Source organism: Nelumbo nucifera, chromosome 7 (genome assembly GCF_055504915.1).
Source record: "Nelumbo nucifera cultivar China Antique chromosome 7, China Antique-T2T, whole genome shotgun sequence".
Lineage (NCBI taxonomy): Eukaryota > Viridiplantae > Streptophyta > Magnoliopsida > Proteales > Nelumbonaceae > Nelumbo > Nelumbo nucifera.
Genome location: NC_142655.1, coordinates 11,501,958 through 11,529,723, shown reverse-complemented (window position 1 = coordinate 11,529,723; position 27,766 = coordinate 11,501,958). Strand labels below are relative to the sequence as shown.

At 37.3% G+C, this 27,766-nt stretch overlaps 1 protein-coding gene across 1 annotated transcript; it reads left to right on the top strand.

The window, feature by feature from the left end:
* Positions 1-364: 364 nt before the first annotated feature.
* LOC104608918 (uncharacterized) lies at positions 365-27,766 on the top strand. The gene is made up of 7 exons (XM_088892217.1): positions 365-1,250; positions 1,366-1,536; positions 2,848-4,014; positions 4,374-4,420; positions 22,270-22,999; positions 23,098-23,262; positions 26,344-27,766. The coding sequence occupies exons 1-7, from the start codon at positions 368-370 to the stop codon at positions 27,513-27,515; spliced, it is 4,335 nt and encodes a 1,444-aa protein (XP_088748343.1). The 5' UTR covers positions 365-367; the 3' UTR covers positions 27,516-27,766.

Below are 27,766 nucleotides of genomic sequence, written 5' to 3'. Positions count from 1 at the left end.
AGTATATGCAAATCAAGGAGATCACGACGTCCAATTAGTATTACTATAACTGAATAAGCTTTTGCTTTTGTCAGCTTTGCGCTTTAGTTGTGAGATAAAAAATGAGTTCTGAATGTTTGGTAAGAATCGCTTTGAAACTGTCAACCTGTCAATGGGTCCCCATACCTCCCGTTGACTTGACTTTTATAGTTTTATTCCTGTCTGAGTTTATTCACATTTCTACTATTTGTCATGTCCTGTTAATATAAGGTAAATCAACACAAATTCACGAGAGTGAAAGAAAATTAAACCGCCAGCGTTAGCAGTAAGTTTCTCACTTATTAATAAGGAAGGGAATGATCAGCAAATCAACCTGAGGCTTACTACTATGGTTCTTATTAACATGCTGCTGCTTCTTCAAATCCTTGTGCCAACGGCAATATATGCATCGCCAACTGAATCAATGGCAAAGCCAGGGTGCCAGGAGAATTGTGGGAACGTCACCGTTCCCTACCCGTTCGGGATGGTTGATGACCAAAATTGCTACAGATCTTTGTATGAAGTAACCTGCAACCACAGTTTCAACCCTCCGAAGCTGTTCTTAGGGACGAATGGAAACGTTGAAGTTTTAGAAATCTCATCATCAGGCAGTTTGCGCGTCAAAACCTATATAGGTTATCGTTGCTACAATACTTCGACGAAATCGTACTGGTCACTCCCGTCGCTCGATCTGAAGATAAGACCCTATAGTTTTTCCGACACCCGCAACAGATTCACTGTTATCGGCTGCGACACATATGCTTACATAGATGGTTCCAAGGGGCGCAACTTCACAAGCGGATGTTCCATGGTTTGTAGCGACCAACAGAGCCCGATTAATGGGTCATGTTCAGGCATCGGCTGTTGCCAAACTTCCATCCCCAAGGGGTTTAAAAGGTTCGAGGTGGAGATTTATAGCTTCAAAAACCACACCCAAGTCTGGGATTTCAATCCATGCAGCTACGCTTTTTTGGTTGACTCTGACTGGTACAACTTCTCAGTACCCGATCTCTTGGGCTATAAGGAGTTTTTCTATAGAAATGAAGAAATGGTTCCAGTCATCCTTGACTGGGCAATAGAAAACTATACGTGTGAGAATGTTTCAAGAAACGACCCATCATATGCATGTGGCAATAACAGCGAATGCTATAACTCCCCCAACGGTCTCGGATATCTTTGTAAATGTTCCCCAGGTTACCATGGCAATCCTTATCTCCAAGACGGATGCAAAGGTACGTACATAATCTCCTTCCTCTTCACTACTCGATCGGCACATAAGAGTAAATATACTTCTTGTACTTCAGAGTTTAGCTAACTGAGTCAATTTGGATAATTAATGAGATGCAGATATAGATGAGTGCAACGATGGAGCTAGTAACGACTGTAAAGGGATTTGCACAAATACGCCTGGGAGTTACAACTGCTCCTGCCCACTTGGTTTGGAGGGAGACGGAAGGACGACTTGCATCGTACCGATGCATCCACTGAAGCAATATCTGATTCTACAACTAACCATAGGTACGTAATTAACAAAGCCCACAGTAACTCTATTAATGCCTCAAGTTATTTTAATATAAATAGTCGCCGACACCAAAAATATTTAAAATCTTATTTATAATTTAAATTTTTATTTATTTTAAGTAAATTTGTTTTTTAGAAAATATTGTTATCTAAAAAATATTCAGGGATTCAGGTCCCCGCCGGGATCCATCCCCGCTAGGGATTGAGGATGGAGGACAAATTTTATCTCCGACTGGGATCGGGGATGAGTATGAGGGTTAATTTCAGAATTGGGGTCGGGGACATGGAATATGATCCCTGCCCTGTTGTCATTCCTAAGAATCATTTTGTTAGGCATAACTAAAATAATAAAACCTAGCACAAATCAAATAAAAAATTTAGATCAGTTTGGTTTGTAGTCAGAGTTGGAATCAAAATTGGAATCGTAATTCTTTAGAATCAGAATCGGAATGGTCTATTTTCATAATCTGTTTGGTTGAGACAGGGATAGGAATCAGATTTCATTCCCAAGGGAGTGGTAGGGAATGATCATTCCCTGGAATGGAGGAATGTCATTCCAACAGAAATGAGAATGAAATTCTGATTTCTTCCAACCAAACAATTGGAATCGGAATAACCCATTCCTATTCCAATTACAAACCCCTATTCCCGTGAACCAAACAGGGTCTTATATACCACTGATTTGATGGTGCTTCTCAAATAAAATATAAAAGGATAGTTTCTTTGTAGCATGGGTTTAATAACTGGTACTATAGAAGACTAAGGCTGCATTTGGCATTGGCATTGTCTTATTTCATTTTCACAATTAAAAGTTCATAAGGGCATTTTAACTAATAAGTCCTTAATGCCAAGCAGCCTAAAACCCCGATCTATGCATGACACATTTTGATAGATAGAATTAAATATTGGTTGTCATGTGGCTAACACGGAGTGTTCGCATTGTTAATTAAGATTTTGTTTGTCTGTTTGTTTATTTACTTTTTGCCACATGAACAAAAACATATGTGGCTCAAAAACATTTGTTAATTTAAGTGCTTTTAAGGCAATTCGATTTTTTATATGCATAAACTAAATTTCTTTGGAAATCTATCAATATAAAATATATTTCCTTACATATTTTGATAGGATCTTTTAGTTCCTATTCACTTTCTCTACCTACCCCCTACCCACAGTATACTGCAGCTGCACATCTCAATACAAGTTTGGCAGCAATTCAAGGCGGATAGAGTGTGGGTAGAGAGTATAGCTAATGAGCATAAATCCGGTTCGGATCTTTTATGACTTGTGATTGGTCATGTGTTAATGTAGGTACTGGCTCAGGCATTTTGTTCCTACTTATTGGGGGCTCTTGGATATATTGGGGATATCAAAAGAGAGAGATAATCAAGCTTAGAGAGAAATTTTTTAAGCAAAATGGAGGTCTTTTGCTGAAGCAACAACTCTCTTCGCATGATACCAATGTAGAGGCTGCAAAAATCTTTACTGCGGAAGAGCTTGAAAAGGCAACTGACAATTATGAGGAGAGTCGAATCCTTGGTCGTGGTGGCTATGGTACAGTATACAAAGGAATTTTACCTGACAACAGGATGGTTGCTATTAAGAAGTCCAGAGTAGTTGACGAAGGACAGGTTGAACAATTTATTAATGAGGTGGTTATTCTCTCTCAAATCAATCATAAGAATGTTGTGAAACTCTTGGGTTGTTGCTTAGAGACTGAAGTTCCACTATTAGTATATGAGTTTATTCCTAATGGAACCTTATTCCACCATATTCATGATGAGGGACACGAATCTTCAATTTCGTGGGAAAATCGTCTAAGGATAGCCACGGAAACAGCAATAGCACTTGACTATTTACACTCTGCAGCCTCTCCTCCAATCATTCATAGAGATATTAAGTCTCCTAATATACTCTTGGATGAAAATTATATGGCAAAAGTGTCAGACTTTGGGGCTTCAAGATTGGTTCCATTAGATCAAACTCAGTTTACTACATTAGTTCAAGGGACACTGGGTTACTTGGATCCTGAATATTTTCATACAAGTCAATTAACAGAAAAAAGTGATGTTTATAGCTTTGGCATAGTTCTGGTAGAACTATTGACTGGAAGAAAAGCACTAGAATTTGAAAGACCTGAAAAAGAGAGAAACTTGGCAACCCATTTCATAACTTCAATGAAAGAAGACAACGTTTCAGAAATTTTGGAGGAGAGGGTACTAAATGAATGCAGCAAGGATCAACTCCAAGAAGTCACTCAGCTTGCTAAGAGATGCCTAAGTGTGAAGGGAGAGGAAAGACCGACAATGAAAGAAGTAGCTATGGAGTTAGAGGGGTTAAGGAGGTCGAGCAAACACCCATGGGTAGAACAAACTCGTGAAGAAACAGAGTGCTTACTTGGGGAGACATCAAGTTTTCATAACAGCAATAATATTGGCTATGATAGTTTAAGGGATCAAGTTGTCATACCATTGGATAGTGGGCGATGATCATTTAATTTACTTCTTCAACTAAATCTTCTGCTATTTGTAATGCTTCTTAATTAGTTGCGTTTGATTTCCAACAAAATAAATTTCCCTAGCTCTTAAATAAATTATTATCATCTTCATATTATTTAATCTGTGCTCAATAAATTTGCTTTGCTGTTCATTGGCAACAAATGAATGTACAATTATAGTTGGAGGTAGTGTTACATGAACAACTTTCAATTTAATGAAATAATATTAAGGCATCAGCTATATAGATTGTTGATTTCCTAATCTCTTTCATCAAATCTTATGACTTTTTTTTTCTAGTTAACTGCTTTTGTTATTGATTTTTTCCATATAATTCTACAGAAAATACGCCAGCAAACTTTACAGCTATCTTTGGGTTGAAAGAAAAGGTAGGGAAGGGAATGGACAGGACATTAGCTAGTTTCTTTCAAGCCAAACACAGCCTAACTAACGATGATCGGCTCCACATGAGAAGTTTCTTACAAAACTATAAATTGACGCCCAGTGGGCACGACACTAGAGAGTTTCGTCGTTTTTTCCTTTGGCCCTTTTCAATAATATATCTTCTCGTGCATCACAGTAGTTAGTTACTGGTTAACGCATATATGGATATAAAAACAGACCTTTGATTTTCAGTCTTTATTAGCCATTTAACGAGAAGGGACCCGGATAATGCACGGACCGATGTAAACAATGTTTGTACTAATTCTGCATATGGTTATGAGAGTGAGGATACGTTAATATTAGGTGAAATTAAAAGAGAAAAGTATTAATTACAAACTGCACATGTGCCCTATGCTTACTTCTAAATCTTAATTTCAAGAAAAAAAAAAGTTGAATACACTAGACTTTCTTATATGGTTAATACACCATTTCAGCTTAAGGCTGCATTCGGTTTGATAGAATATACGAAAAAAATAGATAACCCAAACTTATATGAAAATTTGGGATTTGATAAGTAAATAAAAATTTATTTAAAAAAGGGTTTTTACTCTACCTTCACCGTACAGTTGGAGGTAGTATCAGCTCGGAAGTAATGTCAATTTACGGAGGGGTATGGGTGTTATAGGTGGAGGTATTCATACTTTCGAATTGTTGTAGGTCTATACATTAAATCTGAATTTTAAGATGGAATGTAGTCTAAAAATCTCTAAATCTCTAAAAAGAGGAGATGGCAAAAGAGATTTAGATACGGGCCCAGTCCAACAAAAAGAAGGCCTATTTATCTATAGTAGAACGACCCAACCCAGTAACACTCGTCCTTGTTGGATGTGATGCAAATTACAAATGCATGGGACTATAAATGAAAAGAAGGTAAATTCTGGTTTCATATTGTTTTGGCTTTTCCTTATTCCATTTCAGGTCTTATTTTATTGCATTTGTTCTGCAATCAAACAAAATAAGATATATTCGAAAAATTTACAATCAGTTAATATCACAAATGAGGTGGTCAATCAGGTGGTATTAATCAAAATTTACAATGATACTTTGATTGGTCAAAGCTTTTCCGGTACCAAATCTATCTGATATCGTAGATTTTTTTTTTCTTTTTCAAATAGCTTAGTCAAAACAGTAGAGTTACTGCTGAACTCATGGTTTTAGAACCGCCGTTGATTTGGACGGTCAAACCATTTGGCCTGGGAATCATCCAAGCAATTGGTTCTATTTTATTTCAAACCCAGTTTCTGGAAGAAAACCATTGAATTGATCAATGACCCATTGATCTGGGCAATCAAATCATCTGCCCGTCTACCCATTCAATGGTTTTTGGCTGTTTTTATTTTTAATTATTCTTTTTTGTTTTTTTAAGTTTTTGTTGTCTGAATGGGCTGTCCATTCGAACCAGATGGTCGAATCGTCAATTCAGAAATCGGCAGCCAGAATGTTTCCGTTTCCGGGTCATTTTTTAAAACCATGGCTGAACTACGTTGCAACTTCATTGGCAAATAAAGTGATCACCGTTAAACAGTAGAGCTACTTTGATAAAATAAAATGATTTTCCAATTGTGACAATTATTTACATATAATGCATAAAATGTTAAAAGTAAATTACCTTCTTTCATTAATTTGGTAGCAGTTCAAATCAAGTAACCACAACGTTGTAAGCATGTTCGATGAGTAATTAGAAAGTTTTTTGACAACTATTTGATGAAAATATTCTTGGAAGAATGACGGTTCAGCCCAGGGTCAAAATTTTTAGGCACGAAGTACAGTTGGGGTGAATGCTAGCTCGGAATTGATGCAAATCAAGCGAACAGATTGTTTCGTATATAATTGAATCATATTTATGATTTTTTTTCTGATTCTATACAATTAATTAAAAACAATAGTAGATCAATACGGGCTTGTATTATTTTGTACTTTTTCCAAACTGAGCCTTAGGTAGTTTAGCAAATGAACATTTTTGTTAGCATTTCATTAGAAAATGGACTGAAAATGTCGCTGCATAATATTATACAGGGGGAGATGTTCCTAATTCATGGCTGGGTGACTTGAACTCGCTTAATTAGTCTCAGAGACGAGTTTATGATTTTCTAACATTAGCGAGATGACTTTTTTGGCTTTTCCAAAATTGTCTTAATTGGTACGTACTTCCTTATCTATAAAAAAATGGCTTCCCACGCTAAATTGAAGCATAAAAAGTCTCCACTGCACAGCCATGCATTAAAGGGTTGACTCGACGCGACCTGAATATACTGCTAAGATCTCGTATTTAAAAATGAATTTCGTGGAAAGTTCGGTGATTATAAGCAATAGACTGGTTAGGTTTCGGGCCTTTGATTTGTCAAATTGATGAAAGTGAAGTTGAAGTTGTGGATTTTACTTTAAATAAGGTTTTGAACCAAGAGGGAGTATGGTCTTTTCATGACATTGGAACTATTCCTCATGCCATTCAAACGAGAGCTATAGACTCAAATTGTTGTTTAAGCAGTGAAGATGATAGGTTAGTTTGGAAATTTAATCAAAGTGGCTCTTTCACTACAACATCTGCTTGGAATATCATTAGGAATCATGGGCAGCACATCTACTAGTTTAAATATATTTGGAAAGTTAATCTCCCAATACTTTTATGTGGAGATTTATGCATGGTAGAGGTGTTAATTTGGCTTCCAAGTGTTGTTGTGGTAATCATGGGGTGGAATCATTTGGCTTCTAAAATTTGGTCTTATTTTAGTAACCTCTTTAACATTCCCATCTATCCTACTCTACATGTAGTGGATTGAGTTCTTCATTGGTGGAATGTTTGTGAAAAAGATACTCAAATGAATCAAGTTATTTGCATCACTCCATTTATAATCCTTTGGACCATGTGGAAAGAAAGATGTAAACATATGTATGAAGTTAAGGGTTCTTCATCCTTATTACTTATAGAAAATATTAAGAAATGATTGAAGGACATCAATAATAACCACGTGAAGAGCAAATTTGGCTAATGTATGGGCACCCCATCCCTAATCATATATAGCGATTTATTTATTTATTTATTTATGTTGAAATGTACAGCACAAATTCATTTATTTATCTCAATTCCACTAATGTATGGGGAAATGAAATTAAACCTTCACTTGAGCTATATTTGGTTTGCAGATATAAGAGAGACAGTCAAACAGAAAGTTGTAGGAAAATTCTTCAGAAGCTTTGTGAAATTTCTTAAGAACTTAACGTCAACGTTCTGTTTCTCTCTTATTTTCTATCTTCAATCATTCAGTCATTACATTTAACCCTCTTCATATTTCATTAAGTGTTTACTTTATTCATTGAAAAGGAGGATATGAAAAGAAGAAAAGAAGTTAGAAACCACCAAGTGTATTAGGAGACATAAACAGTAGTGAAATATATTGCAATAACCTGGTGCAATAAATATTATGCTTGTTCAAGAGAGATTCATGATCTCTTTAATTAGTCCACCCATAAATGATCCCATCAAAGGCTATTATTTGACATAATGAGTTTATTAGTCGCATTGCTTCAGTCGTTCCTTCTGATGATATGGCCAACTATGGCGGCACCATCAAAGGTGTCGTCGATGGCGAAGCCCGGTTGCAACGAGACGTGTGGCAACATTACTGTTCTATACCCCTTTGGTTTGGATCAGCCAAACTGTTACAGAGACGAGCACTACAGTCTGACCTGGAACTACGCTTTCAACCCTCCCAAACTATTCTTAGGAAGCTTGGAAGTCTTAGAAATATCATCCTTAGGGCATTTGCGTATCAACAACTATGGATAATGACCCTCTTACACTTCAAGTGCTAAACATTCCTTTGAAAGCTTCAAAACAGAACAAATACAGATGGGTTAGCTGGAAATTTGCAAGTAATTTTGCTTACAAGATGAATGTGGATGGGGCTTGTCGCGGCAATCCTAGTGAAGGAGGAGGTGGGGGTTTACCTAGAAACTCGTTTGGAACTCTCATATTTGCTTTTCACTGTTACTATTGTCAGTCTACCTCTACTCAAATAGAATTTTTAGCTTTGTATGATGGTCTAAGCCATTGTTTGCAAAGAGGCTATAAAGAGATTGAGGTTGAAGGTGATAACATGATTATTATTGACATTCTAATGGGTAGATCGAATTATCCTTGAAACTCTGTTTACATCTTGCGCAGGATTAAGAATTTAGTGCAAAGAATGAATATTAGGTAGACCCATATTTTACGAGAAGGAAATCGTTGTGCTGATCTCCTAACTAACAAAGGAGTTGATGAAAGATGCATGCTTAAAGTGATCAATGACAATTCCCAAATTCCTAGACATTTAGCTCGTCTTATTCACGAAGATAATTTGCGTTCTCCTATCCTTAGAATTAATTAGGTTGTGCTTGGCTTTTTTTTGGTCGGCCTGAGATGGTGAGAGAGAGCTATATATGTTTGGGTAATGGAGCAAGGCGGACTAAGTCCTCCCCTGTTATTACAAATTTTTCTTTTGAGAATGGTTTAAGGTGGTCGCCCTCCACCTGGATTAAAGTTTGGGGTTAAAAAAAAAAAAAAAAAAAAACTTGTTACACGCGTAACCCCCATTAAGCTGCAACATATGACAACCCATTAGATTGTTTATGTTAACCTCTTGTGGCGGTCACCATGTTACACTTAATTGCTTTTGTTAAGTTATTTATATATTACTTATTAGGGTTTAAAAAATCCAAATGCACAGGACCTGTGCTATGTATAGAATTTGTCAATAGAAATTTTTAGTTTAATGTTATTAATTACTTTCAAATGGATTTTAAAGATGGAATTTAAACTAGATCAAATTTTAGGTGTTCTTTGTTTGAACTCCTCTCTTTAGGATATATTTTTTTTTTTAATTTCTCTTTTTTGGTGGTTTTTCTTACAACCTTATCGACCTCATCAAGTCCATGGCTTATAATTTCATGAGTTATTTTCACCTCGTATACCACAGTTATATCTAAATTATCATATATAATAGATGTATTGTTAATACCTATTTGTACATATGCATAGTTTATACATTTATACTAATTTATTCCATGTTTGTAATAATACAAAAATGTCCAACTGCCAAGTAGATAAGGCTGCAAGTTGAGTTGTCTAACTCAAAGAATTTCAACTACATGGGCATTGGATTAGGGTTTGGGCCCATTAATATATTCCTAATCCAATTCGACGAAAGTTGAACCCTAGAGTAGCCACTTCTTTGAGATGGTATGTTTTATAATATGCAAGAGGAAAATTGGCATGATGAATATTTAGGCTGTGTTTGGAAACAATGTAAATATACACTTTGATTCACTTTTGCTTGTGTTTGGCAACATGACATTTATGTATTGACAAATGACAGAATAATGCATATTTATATTGGTACTAAGATGTAAAAATACATCAATAAATTTATATTCAAGTGGACTTTTGATAGAAAAAAGTATATATTTTATTGAAATTCATGTTTACATCCATTACAACTAAAAATCTGTTTGGTAAGAAAATAAATTTATCGGTACAAAACTAATTCAACTTTACAATTTATATGAACCATTTTACGGTCTATATATTTATATTCACACTTATTGATTTCCAAACGCAAGCTTAAGAGAAAAAAAATGTCTGGTTCCGTACTCCGGGTTCATCCCTTATCACTTATTTTAAATGTGCATGTGACCATAAACTGTTAATAATTGCAGTTTGTTGTGGTCCATTTAATTGAGTTGACATGGTCCGGTCTTTAACAATGACCTATCTCATTTATTTATCTCAATTCCACTAATGTATGGGGAAATGAAATTAAACCTTCACTTGAGCTATATTTGGTTTGACAGATATAAGAGAGACAGTCAAACAGAAAGTTGTAGGAAAATTCTTCAGAAGCTTTGTGAAATTTCTTAAGAACTTAACCTCAACGTTCTGTTTCTCTCTTATTTTCTATCTTCAATCATTCAGTCATTACATTTAACCCTCTTCATATTTCATTAAGTGTTTACTTTATTCATTGAAAAGGAGGATATGAAAAGAAGAAAAGAAGTTAGAAACCACCAAGTGTATTAGGAGACATAAACAGTAGTGAAATGTATTGCAATAACCTGGTGCATCAAATATTATGCTTGTTCAAGAGAGATTCATTATCTCTTTAATTAGTCCACCCATAAATGATCCCATCAAAGGCTATTATTTGACATAATGTAAGATGTGCATAACAAGTACAAATTAAACTTTCAAATGGTTTAATTAGCGCTATCTCTCCTCTCTCTCTCTCTCTCTCTCTCCAGAGTTTTTAGACAAACAAACCCTCCAAGGCTCCAACCACTGTTTCAGACACCAGTAAGAAGAATTTCTTTTTTACTCATGGCACAGTAAGAAAATTCATTCTTTTGCTCACTCCATGATAAACTCATCAAATCAAGGTTGAAACAGAAAACCAAAATAAACAGAAACAAAACAACTAATTTACAAGAACTGAACTATTTTTGGGAATCGAAGCTCAAATTAGGTCGTTCAGGAGGTGGTTTATTCGCTCTTTCTCCTAAAAAGCACATTTGAACTTGAACTTGTTGATAAGGTCGAATAAAGAAAACCAAATGCAAACTTTCAGAACCAAACATTAGAACAGTCTCTATATCACATTACAGAGTAAAAAGAAAGCAAAATAAAGATAGAAAGGTCCAGCTAACATTATAACGGACGAGAGTGAGAGAGTGTGTGTGTAAAAATACCTCTTGTCAGAGGCCCCGCCCTTTTGGCTGAGGAAGGATCTGAAAAGAGGGGAGTTCACGTCGTAGATCATTGTGTATGGTCTCAGAGGTCCAAGCCAAGATAGAGCTCGAGAAACCCTAATTTTCTGGTTTTCGCATATATTTCGATGGGGTTTATGGTCGGTTATATTATATACGAAAAGATGAAAACAAATACGAAGAACGGAGGAAGTGAGGAATGAGTTCTCCAGAATCGGGTTCGGGGCGCCTTAAAAAAATCGGGTTCGAGTCGGTGATCATATTCGCCGTCGCCGACTTCGATCCCCGCCGGGGATAAATGAAAGGTAAGCAAATTACCAATAGCTTCCGTGAAGTTTCTGAGATTTCGGACAGTGCAAGACCCGTTCGAACAGCGGAGATATTCTCAATGCAAGGCTATAAAGATTGTTCCAATGAGCCTTGCACTGACTGAATCCGGTTTCGGACTGTTGCTGAAAATTTTCCTAAAGTTCAGTAATTGCTATCGTTTCTTTACACAGTGGCAAGTAGATCCCGAGCCGTAGATCCTTTCCTTGAAGTATCCTCTAAGGCTCTAAGATAGGCATTAAAATGTAAAAAATATCCATACAATTGATTAAAATGTTTATTTTTCAAAATTTTCTTCATATTAATTATATTTTAAATCTTTTTAATCCTTTTTCTTAAATTGATTTATTTTCCATATTTATAATCATATCAATCACTTAGTGATTGATAATTAAAACTAATCTTAATTATAATTGCATGAATACTTTGGACATTTTGTATCTCTTGTTAGAAGATTCTAATAAGAGGGTCTACTAATAACTATATAAAAAAGTTTAGGAGAGATGATTGTAATTACCAAACTTTAAAGGAGGTTTCAACAATTTATCCAAATAAAAATGGCTTTTTGGTTTCTTCTTTTGTAATTCAATTTATGGGATTTGCCCCCTTAATCCATAATATCCAAATCCTTATTTTTCCATCACTTAGTGTGGTTCAGGTTGTCGAGATTTGATAGAAAAAAATTGGAGTATGATCATATTGGAACACCTTCTCACCCATGGACCGGAGATCATTGGGGAGGAGTTTCAGCTAGATCTTGTAGGCACAATATGGTAAGCACATTCAATGAGCACTTGATAAATATACTCACAACTATCAAAAGTGGTTTGCTCTTGGTTAAAACTGTGAAATCATAGCCTTTGTCCCATTTTACGTATAATGTAGATATTATTTGGTTAAGTTGCTGTTTATGTGAAAAACAACGTCAGTTCAATGTTATATAAGCACTTTTCGAATAGAGATATTTGGTTAATACCATGCATCAAATAAATTTTTGTATGAGACTCATCTATTTGAAGAAACTTCTTTTTAATATTTTTGCCAACACCAAGGTATCTTTTGTTCCTCAGAGAGCCCGCCTTATACTTCACAATACATTCTATTGTGTATTGGGAACATCTCTCTATGAATATCAATGTGAGCATTTGGCATTCCTTATTTTAAGGACTTATATCCTTTTTGCGAGCTCGGATCTCCTACACTCGCTTTTCGTGTATGATGAGGTGCATTTTCATTCAAGTTTTTATACGTTAGGCATGCGCGAACTTATTGAGATCTCACATGGGCCAAGGGCAACAGGGTAATTATGCTTCCAAGATGAGGGCTGGCTGATAAGTCTGAGCTCTGGTGTGGTTGAGGGCTTGTAGGTCAGTCTTGCAGAGGAAGAGAGCACGTTAGAGGCCCCGAATGCTAATCCGAGGTGGAGATTTCGACGGTCAAGTTAGCGAGAGTGTGATGGGAGGTGGACGAGGCCTGAGTTAGGATAACTTAGACGAGGTTACAGTGGAAGTAATTGAGCTCCAAGTAGCAGTGTCTGGATCCCTCACCTTAGGGGGGGTCACCCCCTATTTATACTTGAGACTGCTTGGATGTAGGTGTGCACGAACGACCAGAATGCAGTCCGGCCTTGTGTGTGTGTGGCCATACCATTGGGCCCGCATTGCACACTGGCTTCTGCTCCGCACGACGTCCCTATTGGGTCCGCGGTGTGTGCCGCCCTCTGCCACGCGTGGGCATGCTACTAGTTTGCCATGAGTGCCTACATCAAAGAGGGAAAAACCTATTAAGAAAAAACCCTAGCTCTTCTTCTTCGTCAGCTAGGAAAAGTTCCTATGTTGCAGAGGCTTAACCTATGTTTACCTCTTGACCTCAATAACCACTCTATGGTGTTGTAGATAATTTCCAAAGGTCTTGTGGGTCTTTAATTTAAACATTGTTGGCTTTTACATGTGAATGATTCAGACATTGGGAATGACCATGTACAATGGATTTTAAATAGAACATCGATTCCTAACCACTTCAGCCCAAAAGCGTAAGGGGCTTAAGAAATTGGATTTGTATTATAAGAATATATTGTTTACTAAAGATTTTGTTTCTATAAGACAAGAGGGATGCGGCAGCCGTACTGGTTTCTAGGGGTGTCAATTGGATTGGATTTGGTCCAATCCGATCCAATTCAATGTGAGCCCATTATAAATGGATCAGGTTCAATTCAGTCCAATGAATATTTTGGACCATTTTGGACCGATCCAATTTAATGTCTAGACCATCAAATCTGTTTAAATTCATTTTGAATTAGATTGGTTTCAACTCAAACCTGATCCATTGACACCTATATTCTTATCTTATATCAATGGATCAGATTTGGCTTAATCCAACCCAATCTAATATAAATTTATTAAGAATGGACCAGGTCCAATCCAATCTAAAAAATATTTTGGACCGGATTGGTCCAATCCAATATATATGGTTGGTCTGTCCAATCCGTCCAAATCGATTTTGGACCGGACGGGGTCCAATCCAAAACCGGTCCATTGACATCCTTACTAGTTTCTATGTTCAAAATTTGCAAACTTTCGGACATTCTACGGTGTTGTGGATTGGGGTTCAGATGGTCTTTGTTTTGAGTTTCCATATATTAAAGCAAGCTCTCTGCCTTAAGATTTGGGCATCCTAGAAATTCATGAAAGTGTTATTTAATGGATGAACAAATCAAGAGAAACAGATTCCCAGCCATCGGTTGGGTGATCAATTCACCTGGAATTAATGGAAGTGGAAGAAAATATGAACGTCCTTGCATCCCTCTGGTCATTTCAGAGGCCAAACTACGGCTAATACAAGTCTCTATAGGTAATAATATCCATATTTAGCTTAAAGTACTATCTTAATTAATATTCGGAGATTAATTTGAGTATTTAGGTTCATTCGCTTTTTCGTAAGTTACTTACTCGGGTAAATGCAATTATTAGAGTAAGTTTTTCCTGGGAAACACTTACCCGGATAAGTGTATTTACCCATGCTCTTTTATTTCTCAGATAAATAAGGTAATGCCATAGAAATCCATTATTAAAAGGAGCATTTTTGTCCTATTCATGTATTGACAACTTTACCCCTATGTGGGAAAATTATTTACCCACCTAGGATATGGGTATCATATGGGTATCACTTTCCTAGGTAAGTGATACCTTACATAAAACTGAAAAAAGAACATGAGATTCTTGGTCAATGGGAACCAAAATCCCATTGACCAACTTTCTCAAAAAAACACCCCCTCAGAGTCTCTTAAAATACTATCCTCGTAGTAGCCAAACTTTTATTAGTTCTGATTAACTCTGAATATCTTGCTCGTATAAGCTTCAACTATATGTTACTTTTCCCTTATCCCATCAAACTCCAGTTAAATTTAAAAGGACACATGCTTATACATCAATACATGCACATACACCTAGCTTTCTTAAATGGGTCCTTCAGATTCCCAATATAAATCTCATCCATGCATGGATAGATTATGTTAGACCTTTCATAAAATTCAACTCTCTAATTAAATTTCTCATCATGTAATACACCAAAAAAAAAGAAAGAAAAATAAAAACCTCATCATGTATTATGCTAGAAATTTGAGGTTAATTTCATTGAAATCCTTTGCTAGGTCCTAGGCTCCTAGCTACCCCATACTAGGAGAATGTAGAGACTTCTGGCACCACTCAAGCTTTTCCTCAAGGAAGAACTCTATGTAATTTAGATCTCAAATCAATTTTGACATACCTGTCCAGACATATGTTTTAATGATGAAAGTTTTTTTTTTTTTTCCAGCAAGTTTAATAAATATATGTAAATTTGCTATATAACCATTACCATTTGGTAGAAACTTATAACTAATTCTTGATTAATCAACTTTTCATGTGTTGTGTAGGTGTGGGTTTAGATATAGGATTGCTCCTTTCTACTTATTGGTTGTATCATGTTTTGAAGAGAAAACAAATAAAAAGATTCTTCGGAAGAAGTGGTTTATTATTACAACAACAAGATATCATCAAGCGAAAGCAGTTTTTAGAAATTAAAAGTTTTTATAGTAGAAGATTTGGAAAAGGCAACAAGTTATTATAATGAGGATCAAATTCTTAGTAAGGGAGGACAAGGAACAATATACAAAGGGATGCTATCATATGGAAGAAATATTGTAGCAGTTAAAAAGTCGAAAATAGTGGACGAGGGCCAGCTCGAGCAGTTCATTAATGAAGTTGCCATACTTTCACAGATCAATCATAGAAATGTGGTTAAATTGTTAGGTTGCTGTTCAAAGGCAGAAATTCCTTTACTAGTTTATGAGTTTATATCAGGTGGAAACTTTTCTGACAATATGCATGATAAAAATAAAGGCTCCTCCTTTTCATGGAACAATCGTTTAAGAATTGGAATAATCGCAAATGCAATTGCCTACTTACATTCACATGCTCCCATATACCAATTTATCATAGAGATATCAACTCTTCAAACATACTCTTGGATGGAAAACATAGAGCTAAGGTTTCAGATTTTAGGATTTCAATGTCAGTTGCAATTGATAAAACTCAGTTAACCACATAGGTACAGGGGACATTTGGATATTTGGACCCCGAGTACTTTCTACCAAACCAGTTCACAGAGAAGAGTGATGTCTATAGGTTTGGGGTAGTTCTTGTAGAGCTCTTAATAGGGAAGAAACCAATTTCTTCCATCAGACCATTAGAGGAAAGAAATTTAATAACATATTTTATTTCGTTAATAATGGAGAACCATCTTTTTGAGATTCTTGATTCTCAAGTTACACAAATAGGGGTATACTTTTCGTGGGCCAAGGATGGTTAAGTTTGATAATCTAGTCCCATTCCATTTAATCGGGTCAGATTTAGGTTGCCGTTGAAACTGTACCAACCAAAACTGTTGGCATCCATATTCGAATACTAGAAGAAGCACAAGCAACCTATGGTTGATTAGAGGGAAGGGACACGTTTTTTTGTTTTTTTAAGCCTAAGAAGATGGTAATGGAGATGGTTTTGGAAGCAATGCCATTTTCTGAGAAGTACTTTTATACATGGCGAGTCTCACTCTTAAGGTGGTCCCAGTTTCATGGTGAGATCTGTGGTATAAGATCAGATCATGCTGGTGTGGTATTGGAAGAACTACAGTTCAGCCCAGGATTAAAATTTTTAGGCCTAAAATATAATTGGAGTAGGTGCCAGCTCAGAATTGCAGACATTGATGCATAAAATCGGGGTATTTGACATTTTAAATATTTATAAATGGACAGTGGAATTTAAAAATCTGCATGCGGCCTGTGAAGTCACCATATAATTTGACATTATATATGCATATAAACTAATGCTATGACGATTATATTTTCTTGTACGCTAAAAGGTAGCCACTGCCTTGTGGCACAAGATTAGTAGATAGGACTGACTTGGATTAGGGGATGTAATGGATCACCCGAATTAATTTGATTCATTCTCAACAATAAGCGTGTTTTATGATGCAAAACAATGCTTCATTCTTTTGTCTTGCTTGTTCCAATCCCATTCAATTTTGTTTCATATAATTTCAATTTATGAGAAGGGTGAAATGGACTAATCAATTAAAGATGCCAACTACATTTGGGAGGACCGCTCCATATTCTATAACCCATTTGTGTAGAAAAATTAACAAAGAAAGAAGAAATAAATGAGGCAATTAACTCCATTTTTTTTTGAATAACAATTACACTTTTATTTCCTTTCACACATGTTTTGTCATCTCAGTTATAGAATTATATTTACCCATCAAAAATGTTGTAGAATTATATTTATTCTTAATTTTCTTAAGCACTTTACCTCAAAAATTTTGCTACAAAGTAATTAATTAGCAAATTAAATCATATGAAACTATCCCAATTAATAGTTTCATAGTTGATTTTGTTTCATGTTGTGCTAATAATAAAAACTCATCAGACAATGTACATATCTCCTATTATCAGCATGAGATAAAGGGCCGGGCTTCTTCCTGCTGAGAGCTCTTATGCCAGAAAAGTTGTTTGGCAGAGCACTTAACCATCCAATTTTGTTTATCCCAGGAGTTTGTTAACCCTGATAGATATAATCCTGTGAACCCAAGTTAAATTAATTAACTCGATCTATCTATTATGTTAAGTTGCTGCAATCACATTTCTCATGATTGAGAACTCTATCTTCTGGTCTAGCGCAGTTAAGCAATTGCTTTGGTACTCCCTTCATCAAACAATAAAATTCCAATTGATTATATATCAATTGAGATTGCTATTAATTAGTTTTCTCTTTACTCTATTCTTGTTGTTTTATTATTTTTTGTACAGTATTAATACCAAGCAAATGCCTCCACATAATATATAATGAGATGATTATTAATGACTACTTGTTATTATTTTATACTCAAGTGATCGATCCATGAGCCCAAAGATTATTATGACTCTTGCTAAGCAAGTTTTCGGGATCATGACAGTTATTGGATTTAACTACAACTCGAGACAATATTATACCACATTTGGTATATAGTAGCTAAAAATTAATAATTATATATATTATATCTCTATAAATGGCCAAAAGAGTTCTGATGGAGCACGAACTGGATGCTCCCTTTTGGAGAATGATTTGGAGTTTTATTGTGTGATGAGCAAGTTGTTCTACAAAACAGTGAGCTCAAAGAACCCAGGGTGGCTAACCCGGCAAGGTCATTTTGATTCTTAAGTTAGTATTTTTGCAGTAGATGGGGAGCTGGAAATGAGCTAGAGTGCTAGTGTGAGGGTGACACTCAATCCATTCAAAGTGCTTGTTCCTTTTTATTGCCTTAAAAAAGGGCAGGCACCGACCTGCTAACTTAGACATGAACCTACTCAAGGCTGCTACTCGTCCGATCAGTCTCTGGACTTCTTTTATTTTTTGAGGTGGTTTCATATCTAAGATGGCCTAAATTTTTTCGGGTTGGCTTCGATGCTGCGTCGGTTCACTATGTAACCTAGAAATTTACCCGACGTGACTCCGAAGACACATTTGCTCGGGTTCAACTTCATGTTATACTTCCTTAGAATTTGAAAAACATCATTCAAATCACTTAATAGAGAGCTAAAAAGTTGGGTCTTCACGACCATGTCATCAGCATAACACTCAATTTTATTGCCAATTAATGGCTCAAAAACTTTATTTACAAGGCGCTGGAATGTTGTCGCAGTGTTTTTCAATCCAAAGGGCATAACCTTGTAAAAGTATAGCCCGAGCTCAATTACAAATGTGGTCTTGTCCTGGTCAACATGATCCATTCTAATATGGTTGTAACCAGAGTAGGCATCTAGAAAACTCAGCAACTCATGCCCCAAGGTCGCATCTACTAAATGGTCAATCTTAGGCAGTGGTAAATAGTCTTTCAGGCATGTTTTGTTTTGGTCGGTGTAGTCGACGCACATGCACCACTTGCCGTTGGCCTTCTTCACCAGCACCGGGTTGGCAACCCAACTCGGGTAATGGACTTCCCTGATGAATTCTGCTATGAGGAACTTCCCGCCCTCCTCATCGACTACCCTCCATTGTTCCAGGGCGAGGTTGCATTTTCTTTGTCTCACTGACCTAACTAGAGGGTCGACATTAAACTTGTGAGTTATTACTTTATGGTCAATTCGGGGCATCTCCGTCGTGGACCAAGCAAAAATATCTAAATTTTTAAGTAAAAAACTTACTAATTGAGTTCGGAGTGGCTTGCTGATTAGTGCATTGATTTGAAGGGTTTTGGCGGGATCGGTCTCTTAAACCGGTATGTGAACTATTTCTTATATCGGGGTAACTCGTTCCTCTATGTGCTCCTCTGGTTGCTCTAGTTCGATGAGGCGCGGAAGGGACTTGCCCTGAGTCTGCGCTGTGGGCTTCAGATCAATGTTCTTCTCTTTGCGATTTGTCGTTCTTAGGTTGCGAGTATTGCAGTTGGTTAGCTCTGTCAAGCTGGTTGCCTTCACGCCTCTCCACCTGGGTTCCCCCTTTGAGAAACCGGGGAAGCGAGCTTTTTGTCCGCTCCACCTCGTGGTGGAGTTTGGTTTATGGGGAATTCCGGTACATGTGATGTCCCTTCACCATGATGGGGAGATCGGCGGACGTTCTGACGCTGAGCAACATAACGAGGTAGGACCGGTTGGTGGCTCGGGTGCAGAGGAGGAAATTGCTACTGATAAAGGAAATGCTGCTGGAACTGTTGGATTTGTTGCATTTGCATCTGCATGGTTCAGACACATTGCACCAGGTCGTCGAATTGCCAATGCCTGACCCTAGAGGAAATCACAGTTGGTTCTGAAAAAGAGGTGACCAACTGGGGGAGCGGCTCACTTGCGGAGTGGTTTGTGGTACAAACAGTGATGGGAACCCCAAAACTGTGAGAGGGATGGTAAACTGACCAATACACACCGTGGGACCCTAAGGGAAAGTTGATGGCTGATCTTGCCCCCTGGCGATGTTCATGTCAATACCTTTCCCAGTGTTGTTGGAGGAATCCATTGAGATATTAAGATGACCTTTAATTCAGGTTCCCACAGACAGCGCCAATTGATGGAGCACGAACTGGATGCTCCCTTCTAGAGGATAACTTGGAGCTTCACTATGCGACGAGCAAGTTGTTTTGCAAAACAGTGAGCTCAGAGAACTCGGGGTTTATGATCAATTCATTCAATATTTTCTTTTTTAGAGGAAAAATTATCACGTTTAAATTATGTGTTAGATCTACTAATACCTTACCCCATTCATTCAGAAATCTTGGTTCAAACTCTTCGTTGCTGGGTAAAGGATACCCCTTCTTTGCATTTATTACGATTTTTTCTCCACGAGTATCGTAATTGGAATAGTCTTATTACTCCGAAGAAATCTAGTTCCCTTTTATTTCTCTAGTACGAAATGAGCCACTTCAAATAGGTTCATTGCTCCGGCCCAGAATACAATTAATCCGGCATGGGCGACGTGAGCCCCAAGTAGTTTATTGGACAAATTGATAAGTTCGGCATTCCCGGCCCACCAAGTGAAACCGGTGGTTTCTTGGTCACGACCAGCTAAAGCTAAAGTTCCATTAAAGAGCGTTTCCACGTGGTAGAACCTCCTCAGGGAATATAAGGTTTTCATGAGGCTGATCCTGAGCTGCCATCCAAGCACGAATCCCTTCGTTTAAGAGAATATTTTTAGTGTAGCTAACTTGGCGAAGTCACTCCGATGCTTAAGTTAGTATTCTTGCGGTAGATTGTGAGCTAGAAATGAGCTAGAGTGCTAGTGTGCAGATGATATATGTGTACCTGGGCCCTGGAGGGGTTGTTGCTTTTATATATAGAGCTGCCGTGAACCTCACGGAATAGTTCTGGGATCTTCGGCCTGGATGGATGAGGTCTATTCCTGTTTTATTTGGGGAGTATCGTGCTAGTTTACGATCCTTATCATTAACGCCTAATCCGGATGGGGATAGGATAAGGCCTACTGTCGTGCGGCGTAATCTCATGAGGTTCAGAGTCGTCTAGAGCCGATTACATGTCACTTCGACTCCTATGTCACGAACTGATTGGGACACTGAGGTGACCTGCTACATACCGAGATAGCTTTGTGCCAAAGTGACCGATCACCGAGCTCCCGACCTGTTGACTAATCTCTCCTTGCTGAGTTGTTGCTTTGCTAGTGGATCGTATCTAGGTATCACCCTTACTAGATCGGGTCAAATCACCTTTCATCAAATTCCTAATTAATTTGGTAAACCATAAAGGACTTGAGTCGTCATTTCACATACGTCGGGGATTTGAACTTTGTGATCAATTCATCATCAGATAAGGTCAATTACAGACTGGGTTGCTGGGCTGCAGGCAACATATTCAGGAGAAATACCATCAGCCTTATCTCTCATCTTGTTGAAGTAATAATATGAATCGAAAATTAATTTCTCTTGTTAATTTTAGAGGTTCAACTTGAGAGAGATAGAGATGAGCATCCAATTTAAATTTTATGGGTTTGATGGTGTGGAAAATCTTTAAATTGTGTACCTGAGTTGCATGCAAACCTACCTATTTATGATATGGGCACATCCCAAATGACTTCCCAAATCGAAATGGCCCTACAGATGGGTAAGGTATAGACTTGGGCACTCTGGTTCAAAGTCAAACTTGCCTCACGAGTAGAAGGTCGACAGCTCAACTTGCGAATCGGTCAATAGGGTCCCCTGTCAGAACCCAGATCACATGTGGTGAAGCTGGCGCTTATTAAAATTGTTGACCCATGCACATATCTATTGGATGGTCTAATTTGATCCAAATGAGTTCCATGTGCTTTGCGCTTTAATTTTTCTGCAATTTGCATGAGTTAAGAACAAAGTAAGGTTATACGAATAGTTCAATAATCAATACAGATAATTGAAAATGCCAGTACTGCCCAGAGGCGCGCGCCAATGTGGTGGTTGAAAGGACTTGACACCGATCCCTCTCAAGCTTATAAAAGAGGAAGGCTAGCTGTTAGCTAGACTACAAATATTTCCTATCAAAGTAGTCCGATCCAAACAAAGCCAATTGAGTTTGAGGCTAGTAAAAATGAGTTTATTAGTCGCATTGCTTCAGTCGTTCCTTCTGATGATTTGGCCAACTATGGCGGCACCATCAAAGGTGTCGTCGATGGCGAAGCCCGGTTGCAACGAGACGTGTGGCAACATTACTGTTCTATACCCCTTTGGTTTGGATCAGCCAAACTGTTACAGAGACGAGCACTACAGTCTGACCTGCAACTACGCTTTCAACCCTCCCAAACTATTCTTAGGAAGCTTGGAAGTCTTAGAAATATCATCCTTAGGGCATTTGCGTATCAACAACTACATGAGTTTTGACTGCTACAACAGTTTGGGTAAAAACTCCAGCAGTTTCAGTTATTGGGTGGATTTAAAGAATTGGCCTTATACGTTTTCCGCCACCCACAACAGATTCACAGCCATCGGATGCGACACTCAAGCCTACATAATGGGCTCGTCCGGCCGCAACTTTACAAGCGGCTGTTCCATGCTCTGTAACGATTTAGGAAGCGTGGTTAACGGGTCATGTTCAGGCATTGGTTGCTGCCAGACCTCCATCCCAAGGGGTTTCACGAGGTTCGACCTGCAGCTTTACAGCTATTACAACCACATCTATGTCTGGTCTTTCAGTAACTGCAGCTATGCATTCCTGGTTGACTCCAACTGGTACAATTTCTCAGTATCCGATCTTCCAGGCTATGATTTCTATGGTAAATATAAAGGACAGATCCCCATGGTTCTCGACTGGGCGATAGAGAATCATTGGTGCCCAAATGCTTCTACAACTGACTCCAAATATGCATGCGGCAACAACAATGAATGCTTTGACTCCCCCAACGGCCTTGGCTATCTTTGCAACTGTTCTAAAGGCTACCAGGGTAATCCTTATCTTGAAGACGGATGCCAAGGTAGATAACTAAAACCCCTTCTGTTCAGCAGGATGAGTGTATATAGAGTAAAACCCCTTCTGAGTTTGATGTATTTTATATATATTAATGGATTGCAGATATAAATGAATGCGAGGACCCAAATAATAATCCCTGCGAGGGGATCTGCACTAATACGCCTGGGGGATACACTTGCTCATGCCCACATGGAAAGAAGGGGGACGGAAGGAAAGACGGAACTGGTTGCTCAGTGACACAGTTTCCCGTGCTGCAAGTGACTTTAGGTAATAAAATTTACAGTAGCTCAATTTCTTTCTTTTCAGAATTAAACAAGATAAATTTACAGTAGCTCAAACCAATCAAATTACCTCTTTTAAAATCTCTCTCGACGTTTCTTCAATCTTCAGAAATAACTAAAATGCGTAAATGGAAAAATTACAATACTAAACAGCTCTTCTATATGGCTATATGCATTAATTCAATTTCAGGAATGATGAAAAAAAATTGATAAAAATAGGTCAAAATTACATGGTATGATTAGGTATAAAATGGTTGGTAAATTTTCTTTTGAAAAGAGAGCCCCTAGGCAATTTCATTCAACATTCTAGGTTAGTAAGTCTGATACATTTGTAGGTTTTGAAAAAGAAGGAAGAGGGTGACCATGTATATATAGCATGAAGAAATTAGCTTGGCATGGCACAGAACTAACGAGCAATCAAACTTATGCAAGTTGCATCAAGGAAGTCATATGCAAGTTGCATCTTCTTCAAGAATGATATTCAAAAATTGCATATGGCGTGCAATTTGAAGTCCATCATAGAATGCCACCACTATAGCTTCATTGTGCTTCATCTCTAGAGCTCTACAGATTAAAACAAATTATTATGATCACTTACAATCAAAAGCTTCCTTCCTCAGACACGTGTCTATTCATTCAAAAAGAAGCATGAGCTTAGTTATTTGCATTCTCAGAAAGAGTTACTGGTAGTTATCTCCACTAAAATGAAAAACAAAAGAAAACTCATTTCAAATAATATAAGATTCATAAAGTGGGTTATTATTTAGAAATAAAACTTGATTTAATCTCTTAAATTAATAACAAATTTATTTATCAAAAAATATCAAACAAAATATTAACCTAAATTACAACATAGAAAATAGGTGTCAAATAAAATTTATCATAATATATGAGTACAACATATCAGAATACTAGCCACGTACTTAGTATGGGGTCATTCTCTAATGATGTTTAAGAGGTGTCGGGATGCCTTATGTTCGTTGATAATATGGTATTAACTGGTGAAATTAAGGAAGGATCAAATGTAAACTTAGGTTCATAAACAATTACATTAGAGACAAGAGGTTTCAAAATAAGTAGGATTGAAATTGAATATATGCAATGTAAATTCAATAACAAGAGTATAGAGAAAGCTACATTTATGATACAAGACTTAGACTTAATTCAATGTGACTGTTTTTGTCACCTTGGCTCAATAATTGATAACAAAGGATAGATTCAAAAGGATGTAAGTCATAGAATTAGAGTAGGATGGACAAAATGGACATGTGCATCTAAGGTCTTATGTGATAGGCAAATACCACTTTAGCTAGAAGGAAAAATGGAGATGTGCAACTAGGGTCTTATGTGATAGGAAAATACCACTTTAGATAGAAGGAAAATTCTATAGAATTGTTGTAAGGCCAACTTTGTTCAGTGGATGAGAGTATTGAACAATCAAAAAGAAATATATCTAAAAAAATGAGTGTGGTAGAAAAGCAAATGGTTGATAGTTATTGGATATGGCTATTTAAAGAGAAACTAGTAAATAATGGATATGGCACTGAACATTACGAAATAGAAAAATTGGATAGGATTTATACCATATGTCACAAAGCTCAAATGGTGATGATGATAAGATCCCTTAACATTCAACAACTAGCTAATGATCCATCCTAGAGTTACTAACTAAAGGATTGGCACAGGCCCAGGCCCATCCCGAAAGTTTATAAAAAAAATCTGGGGTTTTGCAGTTTTAGGTGTGAGACCGGCTGATTAAGAAGCCAAGTTCAACCGTTGGTTTGGCCAGGCTTTGGTTTGGCCTTCTAATTACTGTACATCCAAGGGTGGAGCCATGGAATTTTCATAAGTGGGCCAAAACCTAAAGTGGATTAGGAAGGTAGGAAGGAATAAATATAAATGGGCCTATAAGGGAGCCAACCATTTGGTTGGAGAGGGGGGAGGGGAAAAATTTACATGAAAATTGTATTACTAATGGGGGATTTTTGGACCACAGGCGGCCATGGCTCCCCTGGGCCTCCCTGGCTCCGCCCCTATGTACATCAAAATAGAACGTTTACGTTTGTTTGTTTGTTTTTTTTTTTTTTTTGATAAGTAAAGTAAAGCTATAAACTAACAAAAGGAGTTTACATATTGTTCAATACAAGCTGGGGCCCTGCTCCACTCCATATACTGAGTCCAAGAATTTAATTATTTGGGCCAGAGAGTGAGCTGCCCTATTAAACTGGTTTGGGTTGTGAGACTACTAGTCTACTTGGTGACTATATAGCATCGGTTAAGAACTTAGAGTCCCTTTGGTTCGTAGTTGGAATTGGAATCAGAATTCTCTAGAATCAGAACTGGAATGATCCATTCCCATAGTCTATTTGGTTCAAATAGGAATGAGAATGGGAATTAAAATCAGTAGGAATGGGATTTCATTCCCAAATCAGAGGCAGAGAATGGTCATTCCCTCAAATAGGGAAATACCATTCCAACAGGAATGGAAATGGGGTTTCGATTCCGCCCAACCAAACAGTTGGAATTGGAATGGGCTATTCCAATTCCGATTCCTGACCCCTATTCCCATGACCCAAACGAGGCCTTAATTTGGAGTCTTGAGTCGCTTTTCTTAGCCTATGTTGCCCTGCATATGAGAGCCCCCGGGATCGGGCCAGATATCCTTATCCTACTCCCTTACGGAAACATATAACCTCGTAGATTGCTTATCTTGACAGGCCACTGGGGGTGGGATATAAGGTAGCCGCAAGGGTCAACAATACGAAGGTACCATCTAAATTGATGGTCTGGATTTCATTTATCCAATTAATAACCTATATAAAAGAGAAATTTCCATTGTTTTTTTTTTCAAAGGTAAGGAAAGAATTTTTTTCCTTCCTTCTTTTTCTCTCTCTCTAAGGAAAGAGAAGGAAAGAATTTATACCCTTTTGGTCGATGATCGAACTCTTCAATTACTTGGTGAACAACATAATGGCAACAATATGAAATTCACATTTTCCAGCATTCATGATGCCAAAATAATGAAATAGTATGTAAATTAATTATCAAAATTTTCATGGCCATGCAGGTGTTGGCTTAGGGGCATTGTTCATAGTTATTGGTAGCTCTTGGATATTTTGGATACTTCAGAAGAGAAGGCTTGCTAAACTGAAAGAGGAATTTTTTCAACAAAATGGGGGCGTTTTACTAAAGCAGCAACTTTCCTTACATGATAACCCTATTGAATCTGCTAAAATATTTACTACAGAAGAGCTTAAAAAAGCAACTGATAACTTTGATGAGAGTATGATACTCGGTCGTGGAGGATATGGCACAGTATACAAAGGAATTCTACCTAATAATAGAGTAGTTGCCATTAAGAAGTCCAAAGTAATTGATGCAAGTCAGATTGAGCAATTTATCAATGAGGTGATTATTCTCTCTCAGATTAATCATAGAAATGTAGTAAAGCTCTTGGGTTGCTGCCTGGAGACTGAAGTTCCTCTGTTGGTATATGAATTTGTTACAAATGGAACCTTATTCCATCATATCCATGACGAGGGACACAGAGCTTCCATTTCATGGGATGATCGCTTAAGAATAGCTACTGAAACTGCAACAGCACTTTCTTATTTGCATTCTGCAGCCTCTCCACCAATTATTCACAGAGATGTCAAGACTGCTAATATACTATTAGATAATAATTATACAGCAAAGGTTTCAGACTTTGGGGCATCAAGGTTGGTGCCACTAGATCGAACTCAATTTACGACCTTAGTGCAAGGGACCTTGGGCTATTTGGACCCAGAATACTTTCAAACGAGTCAACTAACAGATAAGAGTGATGTTTACAGTTTTGGTGTGGTTCTTGTGGAATTATTAACTGGGAGAAAGGTACTTTCATTTGACAGACCTGAACAAGAAAGAAATTTAGCTACCTATTTCACTACTTCCATGAAAGAGGAGAATGTTTATGAGATTTTGGAAGCTCGAGTGGTGCAAGAGGCTAGTACGGATCAACTCCAAGAAATCACTAAGCTTGCAAAAAGATGTTTAAGATTGAAAGGGGATAAAAGGCCTACAATGAAGGAGGTGGCAATGGAGCTAGAGAGATTGAAGAGACTGAACAAACATCCATGGGATGAAAGTAATCTTGAGGAGACCCAGTGTTTGCTTCATGCATCTTCAAGTTACCATAATCAAAACGCAGTTGAGTGTGATAGTTTGGGCAACCTAGTTCCATTAAACAGTGGGCGATGATTATTTGAAGGTCCAATTTATGCATATATCCTATGACCTTTTACATCACTATGCGGTCAGCAACTGTTACTTCTGCATGGTAAAAATGAGTTCTCTATTTGAAAGAGAAAGGATGTCTAATTTTATAATCTTTTTATTTCCTCACGTTATCCCAAGATAAGAAGTCGAAGCAGAAGTTAAATGGATGGTTTTGTTTTTTCTTTTTCCTTTTTATTTATTGGGTCAGTGGCGACTTACGTTACTCTATTTCA

Excerpts from the sequence above, each read along its gene's own strand:
- LOC104608918 (XM_088892217.1), top strand. The coding sequence starts at position 368 with ATGGTTCTTATTAACATGCTGCTGCTTCTTCAAATCCTTGTGCCAACG. Across the intron at positions 1,537-2,847 it reads GATTCTACAACTAACCATAG|GTACTGGCTCAGGCATTTTG; the intron begins GTACGTAATTAA and ends GTGTTAATGTAG. Across the intron at positions 4,015-4,373 it reads AGTTGTCATACCATTGGATA|AAAATACGCCAGCAAACTTT; the intron begins GTGGGCGATGAT and ends ATAATTCTACAG.